This window comes from Gasterosteus aculeatus, chromosome 1, assembly GCF_964276395.1.
Source record: "Gasterosteus aculeatus chromosome 1, fGasAcu3.hap1.1, whole genome shotgun sequence".
NCBI lineage: Eukaryota > Metazoa > Chordata > Actinopteri > Perciformes > Gasterosteidae > Gasterosteus > Gasterosteus aculeatus.
In genome coordinates this window covers 18,442,451-18,465,969 of record NC_135688.1, presented here as the reverse complement: position 1 = coordinate 18,465,969, position 23,519 = coordinate 18,442,451, and the positions used below count along the sequence as shown (strand labels likewise).

Here is a 23,519-nt window from a genome sequence, read left to right as displayed (position 1 = left end):
ATTAAAAAGCACGCTGAAGTTTCATTAAACTGATTTTGCATAGTCGAATTAGCATTTTACTCTGAAACTACACAATTGATTTAAATCAGCAAATTACCTTTATTTACCCACACGGTAGCTTTTAAGCTATTTAATCTGTAGAACGTTTCCTTTTTTCCTGAAGTTATTGACTGTTTTAATTGGTCTCATTTGGTTTTCTCGCTCTAACCAGAGCACTTGTATGACCTGCTCTTGTTGCATTACACTAGCAACCTTTTACATGACCGTTTGGATCAGAACGCAGAACTCTCAATGCAAAAAAATTGGTGCTTTCTGAGCCATATGTGCTTATTTACATAATGTCTGACATCATTGAATCAACATTACAGTAAAAGGAAGAAAAACACGTTGGGCGTAATGAGTAAATACATTTAGTTTGTCCAGGTTTGTTTCTGCGTTCCCATGAATTTATCCGCGTGATGTAAGCCCTTAAAGTGGTCACTTTTCTATTCGGAGTGACTCCTCTTCGCGGCGCTAAGGCATCAGGTCCGGCTTAGGCCACGCCCCCCGCCCGCACCTGTTCACCAGTAAAACCAAACCCTGCTACCTCGTGGACGGTTCACGATGAGTCTACCGGACTGCAAATCATCGGCGAAGCCGTCTTTACCCGCAGACCCAGTAAGAAAAACAAGACTTGAACATTTGTTGGCGCAGTAAGGGCTGTTTAGAGTGCCAACAGGTGGATGTTAGCACCGAGGGGCACATTGTACACCGGGCTCTTTCCTCTTTGGCAATATGTAAGTAGATGTGAAGAGGCGGGTTCAACAGGAAGCGAGAGGAAACTTTAAGGAAACTTCCGATTTATTCAAGCAAGACCGAAGTAAGAGATTGTCTCACAATGGAGGATCGTTAACACGCAGCTACCACCCAGGAAGCTTCTCGTCTCGATATTTGACATTACAATTAAACAAAAGTACTGGTCTAAACAGGACATCAGCTTCTGAACGGTAGTGAAATACAGTTATGAAGAACTAAATATCAAAGTTTGACTCGGATACTGTACTGGGTAAAAGCAGTATATTTAAAAAAAATACGGCTTAGTTTGCATTAAGCTGCTTTTGAGTTCAAATAACTCAAAACTGTTTTTAAATTGTCATTCTCGTACATTTCATTTGATCAAATATGTTTAAGGGCCATGATAAGACGGGTTTCTGTTTTGTGCTGTCTGGAGACTTCAGTGGTAACACATTGATGTCTTTCAAGGCTAATTTATGGCTTACGTTCCAGTTTTTCCATCAGCAGGCATTTACTATTCCTTTATGGGTTCCCCACTTTTTGTACAATGTTTTCAATATTGTGGGAAAAGAAACTCTTCTCAGCATGCTTCTCAGATCCCACACGTGCCTTGCTGTAGTCACACCCTGTGCGTGTGTGTGAGTCCTTGTGTTTACAAGGAATTTAATCTACAGTATCCGGTGTCAAACATCTTACTTAGTCACCCTCGATGTTTAACCCGATGCCATTTATTTCACAGTGACATAAAACAAAGAAAGGGAAACGAGTTAAAACTCAGCTGGCCTTCAATTTATCTTTGGCATTTCTTTACTGCAGTTTATTTAAATATGAAACTCAATTTGAAGCAAAAGTCAAAAGTTTGGAGAGACCGCGTTTCCAAACTACCTCGAGTTGGGGCCCATCATATATTTTTAAAGGGTCTCCTCAAAGGTTTATATCATATTACTCAGAAGGCAGCGCAGGTACTGATTCAGGCTCTTGTCATCTCCCGTCTGGACTACTGCAACTCCCTCCTGGCAGGTCTCCCTGCCACCGCCATTCGACCTCTGCAGCTCATCCAGAATGCAGCAGCTCGACTGGTCTTCAACCTTCCAAAATTCTCCCACACTACTCCACTCCTCCGCTCTCTTCACTGGCTACCGGTGGCTGCCCGCATCCAGTTCAAAACATTGGTGCTCATGTACCATGCTGTGAATGGATCGGGTCCAGCTTACATCCAGGACATGGTCAAACCCTACATCCCAACCCGCACTCTCCGCTCTGCATCTGCAAAACTACTCGTCCCTCCCTCACTGAGAGCAAAACACTCGACTAGATCTCGACTCTTCGCTGTCCTTGCGCCGAAATGGTGGAACGAGCTCTCTGATGACACCAGGACCGCAGAGAGCCTTCACATCTTCCGCCGCAAACTAAAGACACACCTCTTCAGACTCTACCTCGACTAAAGACTAACAAATTGTAGCACTTAAATTGTACTTGTAACGTCACTCATCTATAGCAAATTGTAAATTGGCTTATTTGAGGAAATTGCACTTTCTTGTTTCTTGTTCTCCTGAGTTTGTTCCCTATGGTTGAATGCACTTATTGTACGTCGCTTTGGATAAAAGCGTCCGCTAAATGACATGTATTGTAATGTAATATTAAAAACCAATACCTTTTTAGTTTTAGACAGTTGGTCCCCCACAATTCCTTTTTAGTATTGTTCTTTGACATGGATTAAATCATTTAAAAAAATACCAAATCTATCACTAATGAAAAGAATGATTAGTTGGCTGTACCGCATCATTCAAATTAAAGAAGCTCGTTAAAAATAACCCAGCACAGCAGTGCGCAAGCTCCCCGCTCTTCATCAACTGTTGTGGACTAACCAACCCCCTTTCTCTCAGCACTCTCCCGTCGTGCAGTTGAACGTGGGGGGCCAGATGTTCAGCACCTCTGTGAGCACGCTCAGGAAACACCCCGAGTCCAAGCTGGTGGAGCTGCTCAGCAGACCGCCCAGAGCCCGCGGCGAGGCGCAAGGCCACTACTTCATCGACCGCGACGGCACCCACTTCGGGGCCGTCCTCGAGTACCTGAGGTCGGACCGGCTGCCTGCGGAGAACATCCAGGAGGTCAAAGGAAGAGTCACTGATAGTTAAACACACTGTGACCTATGAAACAGACAGGATTATATTGTGTGTGTGTGTGTGTGTGTGTGTGTGTGTGTGTAGGTTCACAGGGAGGCGGTGTACTACAACATCCAACCGCTGGTCAAACTCTTGGAGGAAACCCCCCAGCTGTTCGGAGAGCTGGTGGGGAGGCAGCAGTTCCTCTCCAGAGTGCCGCACTACAAAGAAAACATCGAGGTCAGCCGATGGAGTTTCTCTGGTTTTCAGGAACAAAAAAAACATCAACTGGTGATTACTGATCACTCAAAAGACCAAATGACAATATACAATACAAAATATATGAAAATAACATATAGTGACTGGGATAGTTACAAAAATAAAATGCAAATTTAAGGTTTTAAAAGAAAGTTCTAATGTTTTTTCGTAGTTTGTGTGAAATCAGAAAGCTCTAGTCGGTTGATGCAACTCTTCACTTGTGAGACATTTGATGAGCACAGGACCCTGACTTCTCTTCTTCTCAGGTGCTGATTCGCATCGCCAGAGCCGAGGCCATCGCCGCCCGTCACTCCACCATCATAATCTGCGTGCTGCGGACGGAGGAGGACCTGGGATTCTATGACAGCGCTATCAGCAGCCTGGAGGCGGACAAGGAGTCTGTGGTGACTTTCGGACCCTGGAAGGCAGCGCTGTCCACTAACGACCTGCTGGACTGCGTGAAGATGGACATCGAGAGTCAGGGCTACAAGGTGAGCGTCCAGCCTCACGTGGTGGAGAAGAGCTTCCTGTCCCGCAGCTACAACGTCTTCCACAGACTCTCGTTCACTTGGTGGTAAATATACCGTTTCTGACAAAGAACAGAAAACCTTTACAAAGGTTCTCTGAGTCTTCAGAACAAGTTGATGCACCTTTTGCGAAGAAAAACTGGACTTTATTCGGCACACTACCTATTTTAGACACAAGGGGTCAGTAAAGTATGTCAACGGTTGTGTTGTTTACATTTACTTTGTCTTATGCTAAGTCACTTGTTGGTGCTGCTTAGAGATATAGCGTTCCATATCCTGTGTAATACTGCTACATTTAAATAAACAATATCGAAATACAAAAATTGATCAAACCGTTCATTTTTCACCATGGCAACCACCACAAACAATATATTCACCCCTATTGAGCTGGAAATATTAATGTACGCACACGTTTCTCACGGCCAGGGGCGTCGTTAGGACGTGCCATGTTCAAGAAAACACTTTAGTCTTTAACGTAACAGAGATCTTATTTTGTTCATATGTGTAAACTGCGCTAAAATCCGCCTGATACAGAGTACTTGAATGAATGAGGAAATGAAAGTGTGCTGTATGATTGGCTGGGCTGCTGTCAGAGGGAGGAGACTGTGAAAGAAACTCGAGGTTTATTGAAGAAAACCTGCTCCCGACCAGGTGATGTTCACAGGCTCAGTTACCATGGTGACTGACCCTGAGCTTTAGTTACCTCCCTTTGTGAAACAGACAAGCCAGAGTTTCCCTCATCTCAGGGTTAACCAAGTCTGAGTTTCCACTAAACCCGCTTCTTGAAACGGACCCCAGGACAATTTGTTGCGATACAAACAGAAAAATACTGCAGTGGTGAAAATAAGTACTTAAATAATGTCATTAAATAAAATGACAAGTGCATTAGAAATGAAAGCTGCTTGAATCCCTTATAATTATTGTGCTCACATTTAGGACAATATTGTAGCAGGAGCTTCTTTTAAAGTTACTAAAACTGCGGGCTCTTCAATAAGTGAATTGAAAATCCCGTTGGTTTAAAAAATCGTGTTACATCGGGGGAAAGCCGCAGCACGGGACAGAGAAGCAGAGGCCCCGGCGCTAACCACACAGCTTCGGGGGGGGCGAGGTCTCTGCTGGTAGGGCTTCATGTCAGCCCACTTCCTGTGTGCTCAGAGCGTGAAGAAGCAGCAAGAAGAAATGCTGCCCGGTAGAAGAGCGGTGTCGGGATCCCCCCGAGTTGGTTGATGAGAAGGATCGCAACACGTTGATCAATTAAAGTCAAAAAGTTAACATTTATTTAGAAGAGAAAAAGATTACATGAGCAATTCTCCGCAGATATCTGGCTCTAACTATTGCTTGCAAGTAGGAGGTCAAACACACAAGCACGTATCTCAGCGTCCCCGGGGACGTAATTGCGTCCCCGAGCAGTAAAACCGCTGAGTTTTTATACACATGAAGACCAGTACCGTGCACGAAAAGCTACATATCAGGTTGAGATAAGAACCCAGGTGAAGCTGAGGGTAAAGGCCGTCAAGTGTCCTTCTGGCTGTCACTCAAACAGTCAAAAAGCAGCCGGAAGGGCACGTGCCTCATTAGCCGATTTTTTTTAGTTTTAGTTTTTATTAGGCTTCGACTAAACCGTTTTATGTTTACAAGTATCCAAGTGTTCGCGCCTGAATTTCAATGTTGACCAAGTTGTCTCCACAGCTGCATTTAGAGAGTGGGTCTTGTTTAGGAATCACTTTGTTTTCTTCTCATAAGACTAGATGTTGCAGGATTAAGCGATTTTCCTGAGTTCATCCAACCAACTCCCTTTCCCTCCCCCCACCATCAGCACCCACCCAACTTCTCCCACTGGTGTTTTTTGGTTCAAATGTTTGCCATTCATTTGACTTTTCATTCAGTTCCATTGTATCAACATGTCAAATTATGACCAGCGACGCCTCAAAAGGAATGATATCACCCATCAGGGTTCAGCGTTCGGAGCTAGTTAGCAAAGTGAGCGATCTCCCAATAGTAGTTTTTAACCACAATAGCACGCATTCGCACTTCCTCTTAAATACAACCCCCCCTCCCCTCCCCGACCCCTCTGGCAATGAGCAGAAGAGCATGCTTTTACCTTTCTATGTTTTCGGAATGTGCACTTTCCCTCAGTTTACACATATTTAATCTGACATTGACGGCCTGTGTTTGTTCTTCAAATGATGATGCAGCTGGAAAATATTTTTTGGGCATTGTAGTTATTAATAAGATGCCAGTGGGTCATAAGAACAATTCAGGGCATAAGAAACCTAAACTACGTTTAACAACTACTGTGGTTTGTCTGTTATTAATGCTCAAAAAATGTTTCAGTGCAGTAAAAACCGTTTTAGTTGTCTTCGGGTAAGTTGTTCCAGCAGCACCGAGGAAAAACAAACAACCCGTGGCAGAGAATCACAGGAGGAATAAAAGACCAGACGTTCAGTGCAAAGAAAATCAATTTGCCTTTGATATGCAAGTTCCTTTTTTGTTTCATGGTATTTGTTGTAATTCAGTTGTGTTTAACTTAAAATAACCGTTTAAACCACATAATTTTTTGAAGCCATACATATCGTGTGTAGAAAGTTTTCTAAAAGTTTGTTGCTGAAAGAAACACCGGAATCAATTGTTGGTGAATTAATATGAAGCTGAAGAATTTAATCATTAATTTTTTTAATCTTCTATATTTATATTTTAGAAGTGTACAACAGTAAAGATGAAGGCGGATGGGTGCATCCTCCGTTCTGTCACACAGGAAATGTAGCAGCAGCAGTAGGAGCAGCGGCAGAGACGAGCAGAGTTTCTTTAGAACCGAAACCTCTGACATGATGTCCAGCCTGATAAGATTCCTGCTCGTCGGTCTTCTTCCGACAGGTACGCTTTCATTCATGTCTGTTTATGGTGCTTTGATTTTTTTTTTTCATTGGGTGGAAGTAATTTGCTTTTTTTTTTTTTTAAGTATCTATAAATATCATCTATTATGTTTACATATCCAGGAGTTTGATTTGATTATTGAACAAAGTGAAAGTCATGATTCTAACTGTTCAAAAGTACAAACGATGTGTCTAAGTGAAAAGAAGGACACAAAAACCAAGTTTAAATCCAAGCTGTTTTTTTTTATGAGGGAAAACACTTTTTGACTTTAACAGTGCATTGTATTCCATTTGCTGTTGATATTTTCAGTTGAAATAGAATTACAGAGCAGCATGAAGTGAATTCGATCAATACCCGATAGTGTGACGTGTTCGAGTCTCTGAACAGTACTTAAATGAAACTATTGAAGAAGGAAAATCACTCTTATGATGTACTGCTCATAAGTTCTAGACCTGCACCATGTGGCCAGAAGTCTCCGAGTCGTTGCATCAAGGGTAATGGAAAATCTGTGCAACCAGTGTGGAGCACCGATTTTTATCTTCTCTCTTTCAAGTTGTTGTTGCGGGTTTATGTAAACTCGACTCGTCTGTTCACAGTTGTGAGGTGCAGTCGGGGCGCGGTGTTGTTGTACAGCAGACTTGGAGGGGACGCCCTCCTGCCGTGTTACAGCCCGGTCCTCCTAGACTGCTCCTCGATCACCTGGACCTTCTACCAAGGCGGCCGCGTGCGGTTCACGGAGGAGGTCCGCGAGGGGCGCGTGAGTGCGGTCTCCGACAAGTCCAGCCGCTTGACCCTCGCGTCCAACTGCTCCCTCGCCGTGCGCGACCTCGTGGTCGACGACGCCGGCTCCTACCACTGCAAGACGCACCAGCAAAGCATCACTGCCGTTTACCTGTCTCTGCTCGCCATTACTTCGTCCTCCACCGTGACCGAGCTGCAGCCCGGAGGACGCATCGCCCTCAGCTGCACCGTGTTCACCTACTACGACACCGGGCTGTGCGCGGGGCGGCCCGCCCCGTTCGACCTCACCTGGGCGTCCGAGGACGGCGTCACGCTGCGCAACGGCACCAGGTGCTCATTTTGTGGTTCTGTTTCTGTTACTCACTGCCAGTGGCGTTGGTGGAATTTTTTTTGGTGGGGCCATCCAATCAGTTTCAGTAAACATCCCAGTATGAGTCAATGCAAAAAGGGTATCAAACGCTCTCTATTTACTGAAGTTAAATTTAACAGTTTAACATAATAAGGACTTCTTATTCAAACAATTCAGTATATCAAAGAATAGGTATATATCACGTTAAATCTATTTATACAAAATCTATTAGAACATGTATATATATATCGAGATGCACCTATGAGTTTGATTGGGAAACCCCCGATCAGTGTGTTGAGGAAAGACTGAATGTGCAGCCACCTGTGAGACGAGTACGCAGGGACCGTCTGCAAGGGGACATCACCATGGTTACAGAGAGGCGTCTTTGTGTTTCAACAACGTTTCGCAGACCCGCTGTCCGAATCTGTGAATATCTTTCAAACTTTACCGAACTCAGGCGCCATTGCGCGGATGTTGCGCTGCGTTCACAGTTGTTTGCGGAAGTGGGAAACTTCAGAGATTCACGTACGGTTGATGAATGGTACATTCTGGAGCCTAGTTTATGCTTCTGCGTTTTCAGAGCGACGCAGACTCGAGACTCCCTTGCGTGTTCCTTGCGTCGCTTTTCACACCTCCTTGGGTCCTTGCGTGTGTCGAGCCATTTTTCTAGGCTTGCGTCGAAAGCGAGAGCTTTCATTGACCAACATTATTGGTAGTTTTAAAGTAATAAACATTATGGATGGATGGATGGAACCAATTATGAAACAATGGTGAAATAAATAATACAATACAAGACATAAGAAAAATGATAATCAAATAACAATTTCAGTTTCCTGATAATAATACAAAAGTTGCAGAAATGTTAAAAAATTACACAAATAAAAAACAATTTTCACAATAAAAATGTGAATTATTTATTGTGGTGGTTTCGTTTAATTATTCGTTTCTTGATTGTCCATGGTTCAAGAGAAAAACCACAAAACCAACACTGATCTCATTTTGTCGGCTGCATCGTCACAAGGACCCGGCTATCGCGGTCTGGCTCCTCCAGCTACTGCATAGGCTGAACCGAGCTGTCTCTGAAATGGGACACTGGCCGGGGGAACTTCCTGTTTGCATATTAACCTGCTGCGCTTGAGAGTGAAAACCTGATAACTCATAAAACAAAGCAGATTGAGATGGGATTCTTCTTATTTCATTTAATTAAGGAAGATGGAGCTTGATAGATATCGGGGTGATAGAAGAACATTACATTGCAATTGGTTAAGCCATATACTTTTAATTAGAAAATAAAATTGCAAACGTAAGGCAGAGAAAATAAATCAATACAGTCGATAAAAACCACAGCAGCTAAATAAATGTCCGCAAACGTATGTTTATTAACTGTTAAATGTTTATTAACTTTTATGCACAGACTTTTTGCTTTTCTTCTTGGATATGCGAACCATACCAATATGTGCAAGAGACAGTAGCTGAATGCTGCCACACAACATGCTCCCCTTTAGCTTGATGCTGCTTTCTCTTGGCTCCCTAAAAAGAAACAAAATGTAAAGTTAGTTCTTAATCACACCACAAAACTAAAATAGCAAAGCAGCCAAGTTCAATTTCGTTGTGTATTCTCAACATTTGTAACCTTATTGAACTTAGAAGGTGATATTTTATAACTTGTCACCTGAGCTCACTTTGATACATTTCATTTCTGTTCGGCACAACCTCAGTAAGATATTGGTCAAACTAAGTTTGAAAGTTATGGCATTAAAGTAACTTTTCACTGCGGGATGTGGGCAGACGAGCTGCCGTTTACAGTGTCGGCCCTCAATGCATAATGGGATATGCTGGGCCGCAAAGGATACATCGGGTGCGTCCTCCAAATCGCCAACTGAAGGGCAGCATTTGTCAACAGCATTTGAAGGATTTGGAACACCCGAGTTGCAGCCAAAGTGACGTAATCGGTCGGCGAATGATCAGAAGCCTCTGAAGAACTAAGCCTTTGTGGGATGCAGCCTTTAGAGTGTGCTGTCTAGAGTGCAAGGTTCCTACGGAGCAAATACTTGTAAAGTCACTTACATTTATTGAGTTAATTAAATAAACCTTTTCATGAATTTCCTAAAACAGCTACCTAGCAAGAGAAATTTTCATTTGTTTGGAACTGTTTTCATAGGTGGATTAATCCATATTATGGGCTGTACTGACTCGTTTTTATCAGCAGGATGGTGTTTGTGGGATTGAATCCAAACAAACTGTGTGCACTAAAGGAACATGTCTCCCAGTAAAAAACTGGCTCATTAACTTGTTTTAAAAGAAAAATGTCCCCTTTTGCACAGGCAAGAGCTCATCTTCAGCACCCGTTGCAGCCTCACTTTGGTCACAAAGCTCAGGAGGGAAGACAACAACAGGAAGCTGAGGTGTCAGGTGAGCAGCCAAGAGAACGGCACGGCGGCATTTCTGGACTTCACTTCTGCTTTTTTGTTCCAAACTACTCCCACCGCACAGAATCCAGTTCAGCTCCCCATCAGCCGCATCGTGCTCTGTGTGGCTCTGCCTGTCATGGTGCTCATTGTGAGCTTCTTCACATGGAGAGGGGACCGTAAGAGGGCCAAAGCATTTGCAGCTGGTATGGAGCTGCAAGAAATTAACTGACTGTTCATCACTGCGCTACACATATTATGTGTAATTTTTTCCTCTTACTTTTGGCTTTGAGCTTGATTTCTTATCATTTTGCAAGCCTCAGATCTTCATGGATCACATGCTTGTGTCTTGCAATCTGGATCTTTACAGTTCGGCCTTATTTTTGTGCATGAAGCTAAGTCAACAATAACAGTAGGGGAATATGTGTGTAAGTCTAAAACCGAATGTGTTTTCACTCTATTTTCATTTGCCAAAAAAATATATTTAGAACCCAGAAACCACTTTGCGTGGCAAGATAAACCATTAAAACCTAAATATTTTATGGCTGTAAGATTTTGATCATAGGATTTAATAGGTAACAAATACAGCAAATGAGCTTTAAAAGCTGAAATGTATATCATATATAGTAGTTATTCTCAAATGGGGGTATGTGGAAGCACTCCAGGCAGTAGGCTATGTGAGATGTTTTAAAAATATATTTGAATTTAGCATCCATTCAAATATCCTGTGATAGTGATAAAATGAATATTCAATAAAATACATAAGTACGTTTATAAAATACATTTATATTTGGTAGGCTAATTTCATTATCCCCCATACCAAGATGGACTGACCCAAACTGGCACATATCACCTGTCATTACCTGTCAATCAGTGCTGCCTTGAAAAACATACACAAAAAAGAGTTGTGTTTGAAGTGAGGCAGCAATGCTACTGAACACGGACAGACAAGTGCCCAAGAAGGCCAAACCAGAGCCGGCAAAACTCAGTATTCAGAAGAATATGTTTTAATGGGATTTACGTTATTGAATTGCAACCCATCCAAGGCTTTGTATTTTTTCCGTTTTGAGAGTTTAATAAATCGGACACTGATGGTGCAGCGCTTTGTACATCTTTTTTTTTTTTTTTGTCGTGGTAGTTGTAATTGATAGTAGTATTATTGAAGATAGGTTTGAGGTCTAATACGAATGAAGAAAGGAGAGAAAGAAAATATTGTTCCTATTCTCTGCTCTGAAAATAATAAAATATCAAGAAAATGCTTTTGTGCTATAACCACTGTTTAAAATATTGCAATATCCATGTTTTGGATATTACGATCCATCATTTTACGACTGGTAATATTTGAAATGTTTTTAGATTACATTTGCCTCTCAGTTGTGACCATTTTAAAAGGTAATATTAATTATCAAAAGGACAGAATTCCTAGGGCATTATGTTTGTTGAAATCATCTCATCCATATGTACAAATACGTTAACCATGTACCATAATTAAGAATAAATTGTTCGAATATATCATTTTCTGTCTCCCGGCAGTTATTGTCGAAGCTTAAAAATGTGTCATTTTATTTAAACAGCAGAATACTGTTAATATTTTTATTACCAGCTTGCCACAGATAGAAAAATTGAATTTCATACTTTATACTTCTGTTTATTTTACATTTTAAACACTGTAACTATGAGCAAAATTACCCTCCTTGGAGGTTCTTTATTATTATGGCTAGAACACTTTTACTGTAACCTATAATACAGTAAATAATGAAATTAGATTATTTGATTTTACAATCAAAACACTGCTGTATTAAAAATATTATACATGGTAACATTCACTTACTTACTTCACATTATTTTAACAGTAAGTTACTCGTCCCTCGCTGCCAGTTTATTTTTTGGGAAGAATTTTACATTACGTTTTTTACAGTGTATTTGACAGAAGTAGAATTACTTGTTGTGTTAGTTGTGCAATTGAAATTTTAGCAGTGCAGATTTGAGTTCAAATACAAATGAAGACATGAGAGAAATAAATCATTGTTCATATTCTTTGTTTAGAAAATGATTAAATGTACAACATGAAAACAATGTGAACCCATAGAGTCTGTTTAGCTGAATGATGGTGTGTAATACGTTGTACCAAATATTAGAAAAAAACATTCCGCCAAAGAGCTGTTGAGGGACCTAATATTCTAAATGACATTAGCAAAACGGAGTTGGTATTGTGCACTGTTGATCACATAATTTACTGTCCCTATTATTTTAACTGTTCCCTTTCCATTAAGTGGGGATTAAATGTGAGGTTGAACTGGATTATGTTATGCAACATTATTATGAGCGAGTTCATCAGTTTAAAATAGGATGATTTATGTCAACTATCAACTTTAGGAATAAATGTAGTGAGGCGTGATTACTTTTAAATGTAGTCAGTTACATAATGCAAGTTGTGCGGCAGTGTTAAATAATTCAATTCAGGGTTTCCCCTTCAGGTGTACCGACACATGTCCCTACGTGGGCTCTCTCCGTTGGTAGAAGTGAGCTCACCTATTGTGTGTGTGTGCGCGTGCTGCTGTATAGTGCACAATAAATCATTCAATTTTTATAACAATCTGCTTCTAAGAAAATGCGTCAGTTCATCGTCATGACGTGATAAAAACTCCATTTAGCGATTTAACTTACAAAACGCCCTTCCCTTCCCTTGCCGTAGCTACGGGAAGCATTAATGGACAAATTAATGTTGCCGGCTGAATAGAGCGTTTGGCTAGTCATCTTCCCCTGAACATGGCAGCGCACTTGAAAAAGCGAGTTTATGAGGAATTTTCCAGAGTTGTACAGGTGAGCACGTGAAAACGCTTCCATCGTCCCTCTCGGTAAACTCACTGTGACCCAACGCGAATGTTAAAGGTGGCGCTGGAAAGCTAACTAGCCTGTTAGCCAATGCTAAATAGCATGCTAACAATAACAGCAGGCCGCTAACGGCCACAACGTAAAACAGTTCCATTACATTACAGGTCATTTAGCAGACGCTTTTATCCAAAGCGACTTACATTACACTTTAGACCCATGGCTTTTTTTTCACATTTTGCCCAGGGAGCAATTAGGGGTTAGGTGTCGTGCTCAGGGAGACTTCGACTTGAGACATGGGGCAGCCGGGACTCGAACCACCAACGGTTCCCAGCACACCCGCTCTACCCCCTGCCCCACGACCCCATCTCATCGCTGTGATACAATAAATATCCCATGTGTGATATCATAGTATTAACGTTAGTTAATAGGTGTCCTTAACTTGGCTGTAATATTACCCTATACTCCAACCAGCTAAGTTGGCGTTATTTACATGAAAACTAATGTTCGTTAGATAACTTTTTTAATTGAAGATACTACAGTGAGCAATAGTTAAATACAATCCATTCATGCGGCCTATAACGTCACTGTTGCTAGTTGTTGGTTCCCTGTAGCACTGTCTGTATTGACATCGGCATTTCCCACCGGTAAGTTAATAAAAGCGACTGTTGACTGTCAGATGTGAAAGAAGTAACGTTAATTGGAAGTAAATGTACGTTGCTAAATACGACGCTGTGAAAATATTTAAATGTTCTGCATTCAACGAAAGCGAACATAAGTAATGACCGTTGGTAGATTATCAACTTCATGTTTGTAAAATGTTCCCATGTGACAGAGGATTGTTGAATAAATAAGGCAGGATGAAGTCTGATCTGAGGAGGACAGATCACACTTTTTTAAAACTCTTGCACGCTGACAGATTACCCACGAAGAAGCTCCAGCCAAGAAGCTGCGACTGTCCAAACCCAGCAAGTCTGCTGCTCTACACATCGACCTCTGCAAGGCCACCAACTCCACTGATGCCCTGCAGTACCTGCTGCACTTTGCACGCAAGCCCGTGGAGGTGGAGAGCGTGGAGGGTGTGGTCCGGATCCTGTTGGAGCACTACTACAAGGTAATGAACTCTGTGTGGGTCGCAACCGTCAACATGTCCGAATAATCCATTGTTTGTTGAGAGGTTCTTTGCTGCGCTCATACACAGGATGCGGCTTTAAGCACAATTTACAAGTTTGACTCAGCGTTCGCTTGGTTAAGTCTAAGCTAAGCTGCACAGACGTAACTCATGTTGATGCTGATGTGCTCTCACAGGAGACCGATAACTCGGTGAGGCTGAAGATTGCATCCCTGCTGGGTCTGCTGTCCAAGACGCAGGGCTTCAGCCCTGACTGCATAGTGGACGATGCCATTAACACACTCAACAATGAGAGTAATACACGACTAAAGTGTCTTTTTTTAAATTGCATATTTACACACACACACATTCAATTTGTAATTGGAAATTATTACAATATGTGTTGTTAAGAAAGGGATCTCAGGGGACTGTGATTTAATGTTTTATTCTACCCCAAGCACCAACAGGAGCAATGTTGTTCCTGTGCACTGAGCAGTGTTCACACAGAACAATTTGATGATTTAGGTAGAGTTTATTAAATATATCTAGCTGTAGAGATCCAAGATGTTGTGCCTTCTAGAATTTTAATTAAAGAGTATATTAAAATGAGTATGAGTTTTATGTTTCCACAATCTCCCTAAAGAAACGGTGGACATTGCAACTAGATCTGCTAAATTGGACGCACACAAAGTCAATAAAATAGTTTGTCAACTCCCCTTCCAAGAAGACCGCTATGAAAAGCTAACAAAGTGTCTGTTTCTTCCTTTGTCTGCAGAGTCCCATCAGGTCCTCGCCCAGCTGCTGGACACTCTGCTGGTCATTGGCACGCAACTACCTGAGAGTCCTACAGTCAGACTGAGGCTCATACAGATGGCATGCAAGGTGACACGCGCAGACACTTGGTAGACAGTACCTCACTGTCTAGTGTTCTTTAAGGACTGCACAGACTTGACAGGACTATCTGAACAAGGCAAAACCTCTCCCCTGTGTTTGTGTTCGTCTTTCCTCCTCTCAGCACCTGTCAGACACGTATTTCGGGGTGAGGAACAAGTGTCTGAAGCTCCTTGGGTGTCTTGGCACGGTGGACGCTCCGCTGACCAAAGACAACGAGGGAGCTGGCACCTCATTAGGTCTGTGCCATCTCTCTGTGCAATGGTTGAACTGTCAGTGTTTTACCTTACTTTAAGATTCAATGGGACTCATTTGCAAACAGCCCTTTTGTATTTTTAAAATAAATGAAAAATGGATAGGAAAATACCCGAAAGCATTGAAATGTCTGCAATTCAATGTAAAACTGAAATGAACCATGTTGTACTTCATTTGAGTGGGTGGTCATGGCTGCTGCATCTTGTCGTTTTGCAGGAGACGTGAGGGACGTCCAGACTATCATTAGCGACTACTTCGGGGACCAGGACCCCAGAGTTCGCACTGCAGCCCTCAAAGCCATGGTAGGGCACCGCCATCACCTGCACTCACCAAAGAACTCAACTAGCACCCACAAGTGTATTCAGGGAGCCACACAGCAGTAGGGAGAAGACCCGGTCCGCTGATCGTTCTCTTTAAATAACGGCTCATCCTGTTTGTTTTCTTTTCCAGCTGCAGCTGCATGAGAGAGGAATGAAGATTCATGAGATCATTTACGACCAGGTAACAGCCCCGTCATGTCAATCATCAGCATCCATCTCAGCCGCGGCGGATGTGAGTGTGTTAACAGCATGTATGTCTGTTTGCAGGCCTGCAGGTTGCTGACAGACGACTACGAGCAGGTCCGCTCTGCGGCCGTGCAGATGGTTTGGGTGCTTAGTCAGCTGTACCCGGAAAGGTGAGAGGACGCCGACGCCCAGAGTGACACTTTGTTAGCACAAGCTGCAGAGATCAACCACCTGGCGTGTAGAATAGCTCTCAGCGGCACTCGTGGCTTCAGAAAGTTAAAACTCAGAAAAGGATTTTGAAACAGAAAAAAGACTGTATGCGATTGTTCCATTCTCTTTTTCATTGTGCTCCCGATTGTATTTATTTGTATTGTTTATTGCTGATATTTAGATTCTGTTAGATATTTACTTGAACACTGAAGCCAAAATACAGGTGTTCCTTCCCATTAAAATAAAGTTTGCTCATTCGGTGCACCAGCATGCGGCAGCTTTGCTTGACTAGTTTTGTCTGTCCAATCAGCATTGTTCCCATCCCGTCGTCCAACGAGGAGATCCGGCTCGTCGACGATGCATTCGGGAAGATCAGCCACATGGTCAGCGACGGCTCCTGGATGGTCCGGGTGCAGGCTGCCAAAACACTGGTGAGTGATCTGACTGAGGCTTTGTATGACGAGGGACCTTGCGTCTCCTCTTCCTCCCACTGCACAAAAATGGAGCCAGCCAATTAGCATGACAATGGCGTTAGCACTGCAGTAGCTGTTGCGCTTGAAAGACACAAATAGTTATGACGTCTCTTTAAATGAACAAATTGATGCATGTCAAAGTTATTATGACTCTTTTCCCGTGTATCAGGGTTCCATGCTGCAGGTTAGTCCTCACTTCCTGGAACAAACGTTGGATAAGAAGCTGATGTCAGATCTCAGGGTGAGTGATGGAAGTTTGTGCCTAAGATGGCTTCTGTAGAAGCTGAGACAGTGTTGACGACCACTCCTCCACTCACTTTCATGTTTTCGCGTTCCAGAGGAAGCGTACGGCCCACGAACGGGCCAAGGAGCTCTTCACTTCTGGAGAGTTCTCCTCCGGCCGGAAATGGGCCGACGACGCCCCCAAGGAGAAATTGGACAGAAACACAGTTTACCTCATCGCCTCAGGGGCCTGCGGCGCCTTTGTTCACGGCCTAGAGGACGAAATGTTTGGTACGTGAGACACTGGCGGTGTGGCTTTGTCTGATGTTAAAGCCGGATGTTACCCATGTGGTTTGTTGAAATATGAGGATTTTCTTGACTTCTAGTCCTGTGAGTAGAACGAGATGGACCGTACAACCTATTTTTGCGTTTTTTAAGGTCATTGGTATATCACATGATATGTTGTGATCACTTCTCCCAGGTTTTACAGTGTCAAACTTGTGCGTTTTCCCACTGGTGTTCTCTCCGGTGTCTTTGACCCTCCTCCAGAGGTGCGTATAGCGGCGGTGGATGCGCTGAGTAAGCTGGCTCGCTCGTCTCCCAGCTTCGCAGAGAAGTGCCTGGACTTCCTGGTCGACATGTTCAACGACGAGATTGAGGAAGTGAGGCTGCAGTCCATCCACGTGCTGAGAGAAATATCCACCCATATAACACTCCGAGAGGACCAGCTGGACACGGTGCTCGCTGTGTTGGAGGTACACACACACACTGGCCAAACCGTGAATCTTCAAATCCTAAAATGTGTACTTTCTTGTTAAATCACATTACACATAAACCCTCAAGGACTCGTCTCGTGACATCAGAGAAGCCCTCCACGAGTTGATTTGTTACACCAACGTCTCCACTAAAGAGTGTGTCCAGCTGGCTCTGCTGGAGCTGCTGAAGAACCTCAATAAGTATCCCACCGACCGCAACTCTGTCTGGAAGTAAGTAAGTGTGTGTGTGTGTGTGTTTGTGCTGCATGGTTTTCTCATTATACATCTCTAGTAGTGTTGCTGGATAAAACAGCAAGGCAACATTTACATTAAAAGCCAAAAGTTAGTAAATGATGAAACTGACATGCTGGTTCATCAACATCTTTAAGTTGCCTGTTACAAGTATCCCCACAGTGGCACCTGGTTGGTTTCATTCGCTAGCTAATTGCCTCATGAATGACTAATAAATCCCTGAATGTGATCTGTATTTTATGGAAGCGGTCCTATGACGACCTGGAAGCTCATTTGTGTTTCCCTCCAGGTGTCTGAAGTTCCTCGGTTCCCGTCACCCAACGCTGGTGTTGCCGCTTGTTCCTGAGCTGCTCAGCACACACCCATACTTCGACACACCGGAGCCCGACATGGACGATCCAGCCTGTATCCTTTATGCGTCCGAAACCCTCGAAGCGCACTCAGACGTCACTGCTGAACCAGCCACAGCGACTCCAGCCCGAAAGAGCTGAACCACAAGTCTCCACCATGTGCCGTCTTTCCTTATTCTGCATTTGTAGTTTGAAGCCATCGTTGTTAATGTGGCCAGTTCGGGCTGTATGACCACAACATGCGCTTCTGTATCTGGTATGTTTGGGGCAGGTCAGCATTCCACAGTCAGCAGTTTCTTCCATTAAAAAAGAAAAAAAAAAGCATACGAGCTGTAATCAAGATCGTAAAGTAAATCCATTTTCAAACCAAAATTAGTTCTAGTCAATTTGAGGAGATGTTTGGTTACAAAAGTAAAGTGGAAACATACATACATACATACATACATCATAGTTTGTTCTTTCGGGGCCTAGTAAAAAGTGTGCGTTTGAAGCAAATACAAATTGACACAAAAATCTAGGATTAAAATAAAAATTCAACTGATGATTTAAAACTTCAAATTCAACTTTCTTAATAATGATTATAAGCAAGCTTTTAAGGTGCAACGTAATTTAATGTGGTTTAAAAATGAATGTTTATATGCCATTAGTGATTTTGAAAATGACAAGAAATATCAAGATGCAGAAAATTAACTTTAAAAAGAAAACCTCCTAGGTATTTTATAAATATTTTTGATTCTTTTTTGCACCACTGCACTTAACGGTACTTGACTGTGTTGATCTCAAGACATCGCGGTTCTGGTGTTGGTGTTCAACGCCGCCAAGTCGTGTCCCACCATGCCGGCGCTGTTCTCCGACCACACCTTCAGACACTACGCCTACCTGAGGGACAGTCTGTCCCACCTCGTGCCGCCACTCAGAGTAAGAAGTGAATACCTGCCCCTATTTTCATAACCGCGCAGACAGGAGCACGTTCCGTCCGTTGATGAAGAAGGTCCCAATGTTACCGGCTTGATGAGGTGTTATGGTTCCAGTTTGCAACCAATTATCTGCAGGTTATTGACTTGACTATCGATTATTCGTATAAAATGTAGTGAAGTCCACCAATCTCAAGGGGACACCTTCTACTTGCCTGTTTGGTCTGTCCAAATAAATTAATATATATTTATTTAACCATTTCACAAGATAAAAGATCAAATTCTCAACATTGCCCAGGTGAAGAAAAACCACACGTTTCATAACATTTACAGAGAATTTGTTGATTTTCTCAAACTAAAAAGACCACAAACAGAGTCACCATAGACACCCCCCCCAACCCGTAATGGGACCCATTGTTGCTGAAGTGGGCTCATGGTTTCTATTATCCTGTCTTTCAGTTGCCGGGCAACGGTCTGGACTTGGTGGACTCGCGTTGTAGTTCGGGTTCTGTGGAATCCGCTCAGCTCTTCCTGCAACAGAGCCTGAACCGGGTCAGCACCATCCAGAACCTGGAAGCCCCCGGAGCCCAGGAGCTGCTGAACTTCACGATTCGGTGCACACGCACGCACACTCACAGCCTGTTTTAGTGTTTTTATATATGTCTATTCAGCTGGTATTCCTGTATAGTTGGAGATAAAGATCACACACACTAATATTATGAATATGAAACCATTTGTAGAATCCGATTCCAATTCATTTCTAAAAACACTAGAGCAAGTCCAAAATTCATAATGTATGGAAAAAAAGATATTTGCTGGCGTTTCTACATTTCAAAACCGTTTGCTAAAAAAACATTAAATCCTTCAGTCTGAATGATCACAATTTAAATTGAATTGATTTCCCTTTTTTTAGGGCAAGCCATGAAATCAAATTTAAAAATGAATTAAAAAACCCCATTAGACGTTTCAGATACACAATAATGACAATATTTAAATTGAATACACTGTAGAAACATAAAAAAGTATGTGAATGGGTCTGTCTCTCTGTCTGTCAGAGACCTGCAGCGGCTGGGGGAGCTGCAGATGGAGCTTGCTGGAGCTGCTGATTTCTGTGCTACATACCTGCGCTGCCAGCTTCTGCTCATGAAGGTGTGTGTGTGTGTTTCTGTCTATCATGCTTTGATTAATACTTTGAGGAGTGAAAGGAAGGAATTGGTGGTTTCAAAGTAACGTTTAGCTTTGCCTCGTTTCCTCAGGCTCTGCAAGAGAAGCTGTGGAACATGGCTGTACCGCTCTGCCTCAAACAAAACGTCACGGCCACAGCAGCAGCTCAACAGGTCAGCGCGCGCACACACACACACACACACACACAGGAGGAGAGGCATTGGCAGCACCGCTTACTTACAGAGATTCCAGTTCAGTGAAAGTAGAAAACTAAAATGTTTTCATGATATCTTCAAAATAAATATTCAAGTTTCTCACCAAAAAAAAGTTATATATTCTTTCTGTGGTGCGGCCCGGTACCAAATGGCCCACTGACCAGTACGGTCTGTGGCCCGGGACCTCTGGTCTAGAACCATGTAGACCAGCAGCTAAAACATCTGCATCTGTAATATTGAATAGTTGATGTTCAGCCGTTGTTATCCTCAGTGAAAGAAAGTGGGATTAGCGCCATCTCGAAAAGTAATACTTCAATTTCTCCCTTTGGTGCTGATCCAATCCGTGACTCAAGTGTCACGCCCCTGATGGCTGTAAATTGAGGCGTGTGTGCTTGTGTTTGTAGATCTTAGAGGAAACCTACAAGCTGGAGTTTCTGTACGGCGGTTTGGAGAGCAGACAGGTGGCCACCATCCATCACGTCCGCCTGCAGGCCAAAGCTCTGCAGCTCGTCCTGACGGCTCGCACCAGGCAGGGGTCAGTACACACACACACACACACACACAGACCATATACATTTACTGTGGACCACACCTATATGCAGATGTTGCTTGTTCCTCCTCAGATTGGATCCCCTCATTAGCAGCTGTGAGAAGTTTTTGCAGGATATTGAATCCTTTCAGAGGTGAGAAATGTCTTTTCTTTTATCCAAACTGTCGGTACGTTTGAGCTTTAATTTCTGAGCTGAAACGCAAGAAGATAAGATTGATTTGACCCATTCAGTCAAATAAAGTAAAAGGGGGGAAAAACAGGCTAAAATGAAACATGGCAAAAAGAAATGTTTTAAGCCTCACTTAAAAAAGATTAAAAAGATTAATCAAGTTTTCCACCTTCCCTTTTATTGGGAATTGTTTGTCATATGGTAAATGCTGGATGGGGGCCATTGAGTCATTCTCTGTGTTATGGAGACAAAAATGAAATTTGCTGCCTGAGGAATCTGCGTGGTTCAAAGAAAAGTGTAGGGGACTCTGGGTAGAATTCCCCCGCTCCTCACTGTGAGTCCATAAATGCCCCAATTCTCCTCTCACTATTCCATATCGTCTGCCACTACCAGGCTGTTTCTGGCAGAGCTGCCCCACCTGCAGGACAGCTTTGTGGACACGCTGTTGGAGCTGATGCCACGGCTGTCGTCCTGCAAACCAGTGGAGATGGTGAAGATCCTCCAGACAACTCTGAGACAGAGCGGCCTGCTGCAGCTCAGGCTGCCTGAACAAGTATGACCGAACCGTGGAGAGCATGTTTTTGTGGTCACCAGCAGCCATGCGCAGTTTGACAGAGCGAGTGCTTTTCTTCGTCCTCATTGACTCTTGCCCTGCCGCTGGACAGATCCATCGGGCGACGGCGACCATCATAGAGCCAACTGGGGAGTCGGACAACCCGCTGAGGTTCACCACTGGCCTGGTGGTGGCGCTGGACATCGATGCAACACTGGAACACGTCCAGGATCCGCAGAACACTGTGAAAGTACAGGTCAGTGTGGTGGTGCAGTACTCCATTACCAAACTCGGCTCCTCCCTGGACTTCCGAGGGTTTCGGTCGGCTTTCAGTGGTTAGCAGATTTCCGTCTGCAACAAGCTGTTCAAGATTTTTAGCTTTTAAGAATGAGTAAGCAAGTATTGTTATAGGTCATTGCTGCTGATTTTTATTTTTTAAATTAGAAACCAGCGAAGCAGGTTCATGTCAGGGACTAAAAGGATTCAAATAAATGAACGTGATGGAGGCAGGGAAGTTTTTTTTTTTAATTGATTAATCCTAAAGTTCGGTTTCTAAAAGAGCAAAGTCCCTTTACTTAAGAATAGAACACAATAGTTCTGAATAAAATTTAGAGACCATATTGCAATGTGATCACACCAGCCAAATATCCGCCGCCTTCTGCATCTCGAACCACACACCTGTAAGGGTTTGAGATGTGTAGATGTGTCTTCAGGAATACTTACTCACTCCTACATACTCTGATCAAAGGCGTCTCCAGAACCACATTTTGCCATGATGACTCCACCGGGGTACAACTGTTTTATTGTGTGGTATCACAGGGACAAACTAAAGTACATGTCTTTATTTGAAGTGTTTTGTGATGCAACCTTGATATTTATACTTTACATACAAATGCCAAATTGTTAGGTAATCTGATGTGGATGTTTACTAAAGCTGTGGCTATAGTTTTTCTTTACCTGCACAGTAATATTGTAACAGGTCTGTCATTGTGCTCCCTGTGGCGCCAACGCCAGAAATGCTGCGCTACTAAATTTAAGTACTCAAAAGATTGGTTCAGTTCTAGTAGTCTGTGGGAAACCCTGACTTGAGCTCAGGAATGTTAGTGGCAACCACACTTAACCACCACAGGCTGTTTCTGAAACACCTCTGCTGCCCACTCGTTGGCTCTGAATATAAAAATACCTGCAGAATCACCGTCTCTCTGAGCATCGTGTACTTCAGGTTCTGTATCCAGATGGCCAGAGTCATGTGATCCATCCTAAACCCGGAGACTTCCGAAAGCCTGCGCCTGACAGACACCGACTCATCACACAGGTTTACCTCTCACACACGGCGTGGACAGGTGTGTATCCCTCTCTCTCTCACACACACACACACACACACATATTTTTTTATCTCCATCTATTTTTAATCCGGGTGTAAAGTTTAATAGAAAACAGATTCAAGAGTGAGACATCGATACACAGCAGCTGATCTAACTTTAATACCACATAAAAAAAGAGAAAATTATTTCCAACCAATTTGCTCTAATTCTAATTGCTCTAATTCTACTCCTGTACCAAGTTAACCTCCTAGAAAAGAAAAGAAAATTGAATTGTGTCAAATCTGCGTGCGACCCCAACCCCGGACTTGTAAGCGCTGCCCTCTTCATCCATGGACTTTTGAATTTCCTTCACTGACTCTTTCCCCCCGCCTGTCTTCCTTTCTCAGAGCCGTCTCAGATCGAGGTGCGCCTTCTGCTGGCCTACAGCTCCTCCTCCACGACTTCCCTGTCGGCCCCCAAGCTGGGATGGAGCGACAGCGTGGACGGCCTGCAGTCCCCCGAGGCCGCTGTGGAGGGAACCATTCCATTCAGCAAGCCCGTCAAAGTCTACATCATGCCCAAACCCGCCCGCCGCTGACAGAACTCTAAACAGAGGACGCAGAGATGAGGCCTTGACTCTTTTCAGACTTCAAACTTTTTTCTTCTTTTTTTTAGAACGAGGCCAAGCGTAAAAATAAAATAAGTTATGGTTAAGTAGGAGGAAGCACGTGTTTTACTTGTGCTGAGTCGAATTGTA

At 43.2% G+C, this 23,519-nt stretch overlaps 3 protein-coding genes across 5 annotated transcripts; all 3 read left to right on the top strand.

Moving 5' to 3' along the window:
• The first annotated feature begins 480 nt into the window (after positions 1-480).
• kctd14 (potassium channel tetramerization domain containing 14) lies at positions 481-3,987 on the top strand. 2 transcript variants are annotated; one of them, XM_040193669.2, is made up of 4 exons: positions 481-657; positions 2,661-2,885; positions 2,985-3,119; positions 3,404-3,987. In XM_040193669.2, exons 1-4 carry the CDS (start codon positions 604-606, stop codon positions 3,713-3,715), a joined length of 726 nt encoding a protein of 241 aa, XP_040049603.1. In that variant the 5' UTR covers positions 481-603; the 3' UTR covers positions 3,716-3,987. The 2 variants fall into 2 exon arrangements, with proteins under 2 accessions (XP_040049603.1, XP_077943798.1); XM_078087672.1 differs by having other exon boundaries at positions 650-776.
• Positions 3,988-6,379: 2,392 nt separating this feature from the next.
• Positions 6,380-11,548, top strand: LOC120821325 (uncharacterized). Its single transcript, XM_040179759.2, has 3 exons — positions 6,380-6,538; positions 7,135-7,609; positions 9,953-11,548. The coding sequence occupies exons 1-3, from the start codon at positions 6,391-6,393 to the stop codon at positions 10,266-10,268; spliced, it is 939 nt and encodes a 312-aa protein (XP_040035693.2). The 5' UTR covers positions 6,380-6,390; the 3' UTR covers positions 10,269-11,548.
• A 1,015-nt stretch (positions 11,549-12,563) lies between these two features.
• On the top strand, positions 12,564-23,476 carry ints4 (integrator complex subunit 4). 2 transcript variants are annotated; one of them, XM_040179729.2, is made up of 24 exons: positions 12,564-12,859; positions 13,788-13,982; positions 14,177-14,294; positions 14,755-14,861; positions 14,995-15,109; positions 15,342-15,427; positions 15,576-15,626; positions 15,713-15,801; positions 16,152-16,272; positions 16,484-16,555; positions 16,653-16,827; positions 17,086-17,291; positions 17,380-17,522; positions 17,833-17,948; positions 18,678-18,811; positions 19,267-19,421; positions 19,863-19,956; positions 20,064-20,144; positions 20,591-20,721; positions 20,810-20,869; positions 21,299-21,458; positions 21,571-21,714; positions 22,681-22,801; positions 23,170-23,476. In XM_040179729.2, exons 1-24 carry the CDS (start codon positions 12,806-12,808, stop codon positions 23,358-23,360), a joined length of 2,919 nt encoding a protein of 972 aa, XP_040035663.1. In that variant the 5' UTR covers positions 12,564-12,805; the 3' UTR covers positions 23,361-23,476. The 2 variants fall into 2 exon arrangements, with proteins under 2 accessions (XP_040035663.1, XP_040035672.1); XM_040179738.2 differs by lacking the exon at positions 12,564-12,859 and having other exon boundaries at positions 13,857-13,982; positions 14,177-14,191.
• The last annotated feature ends 43 nt before the right edge of the window (positions 23,477-23,519 follow it).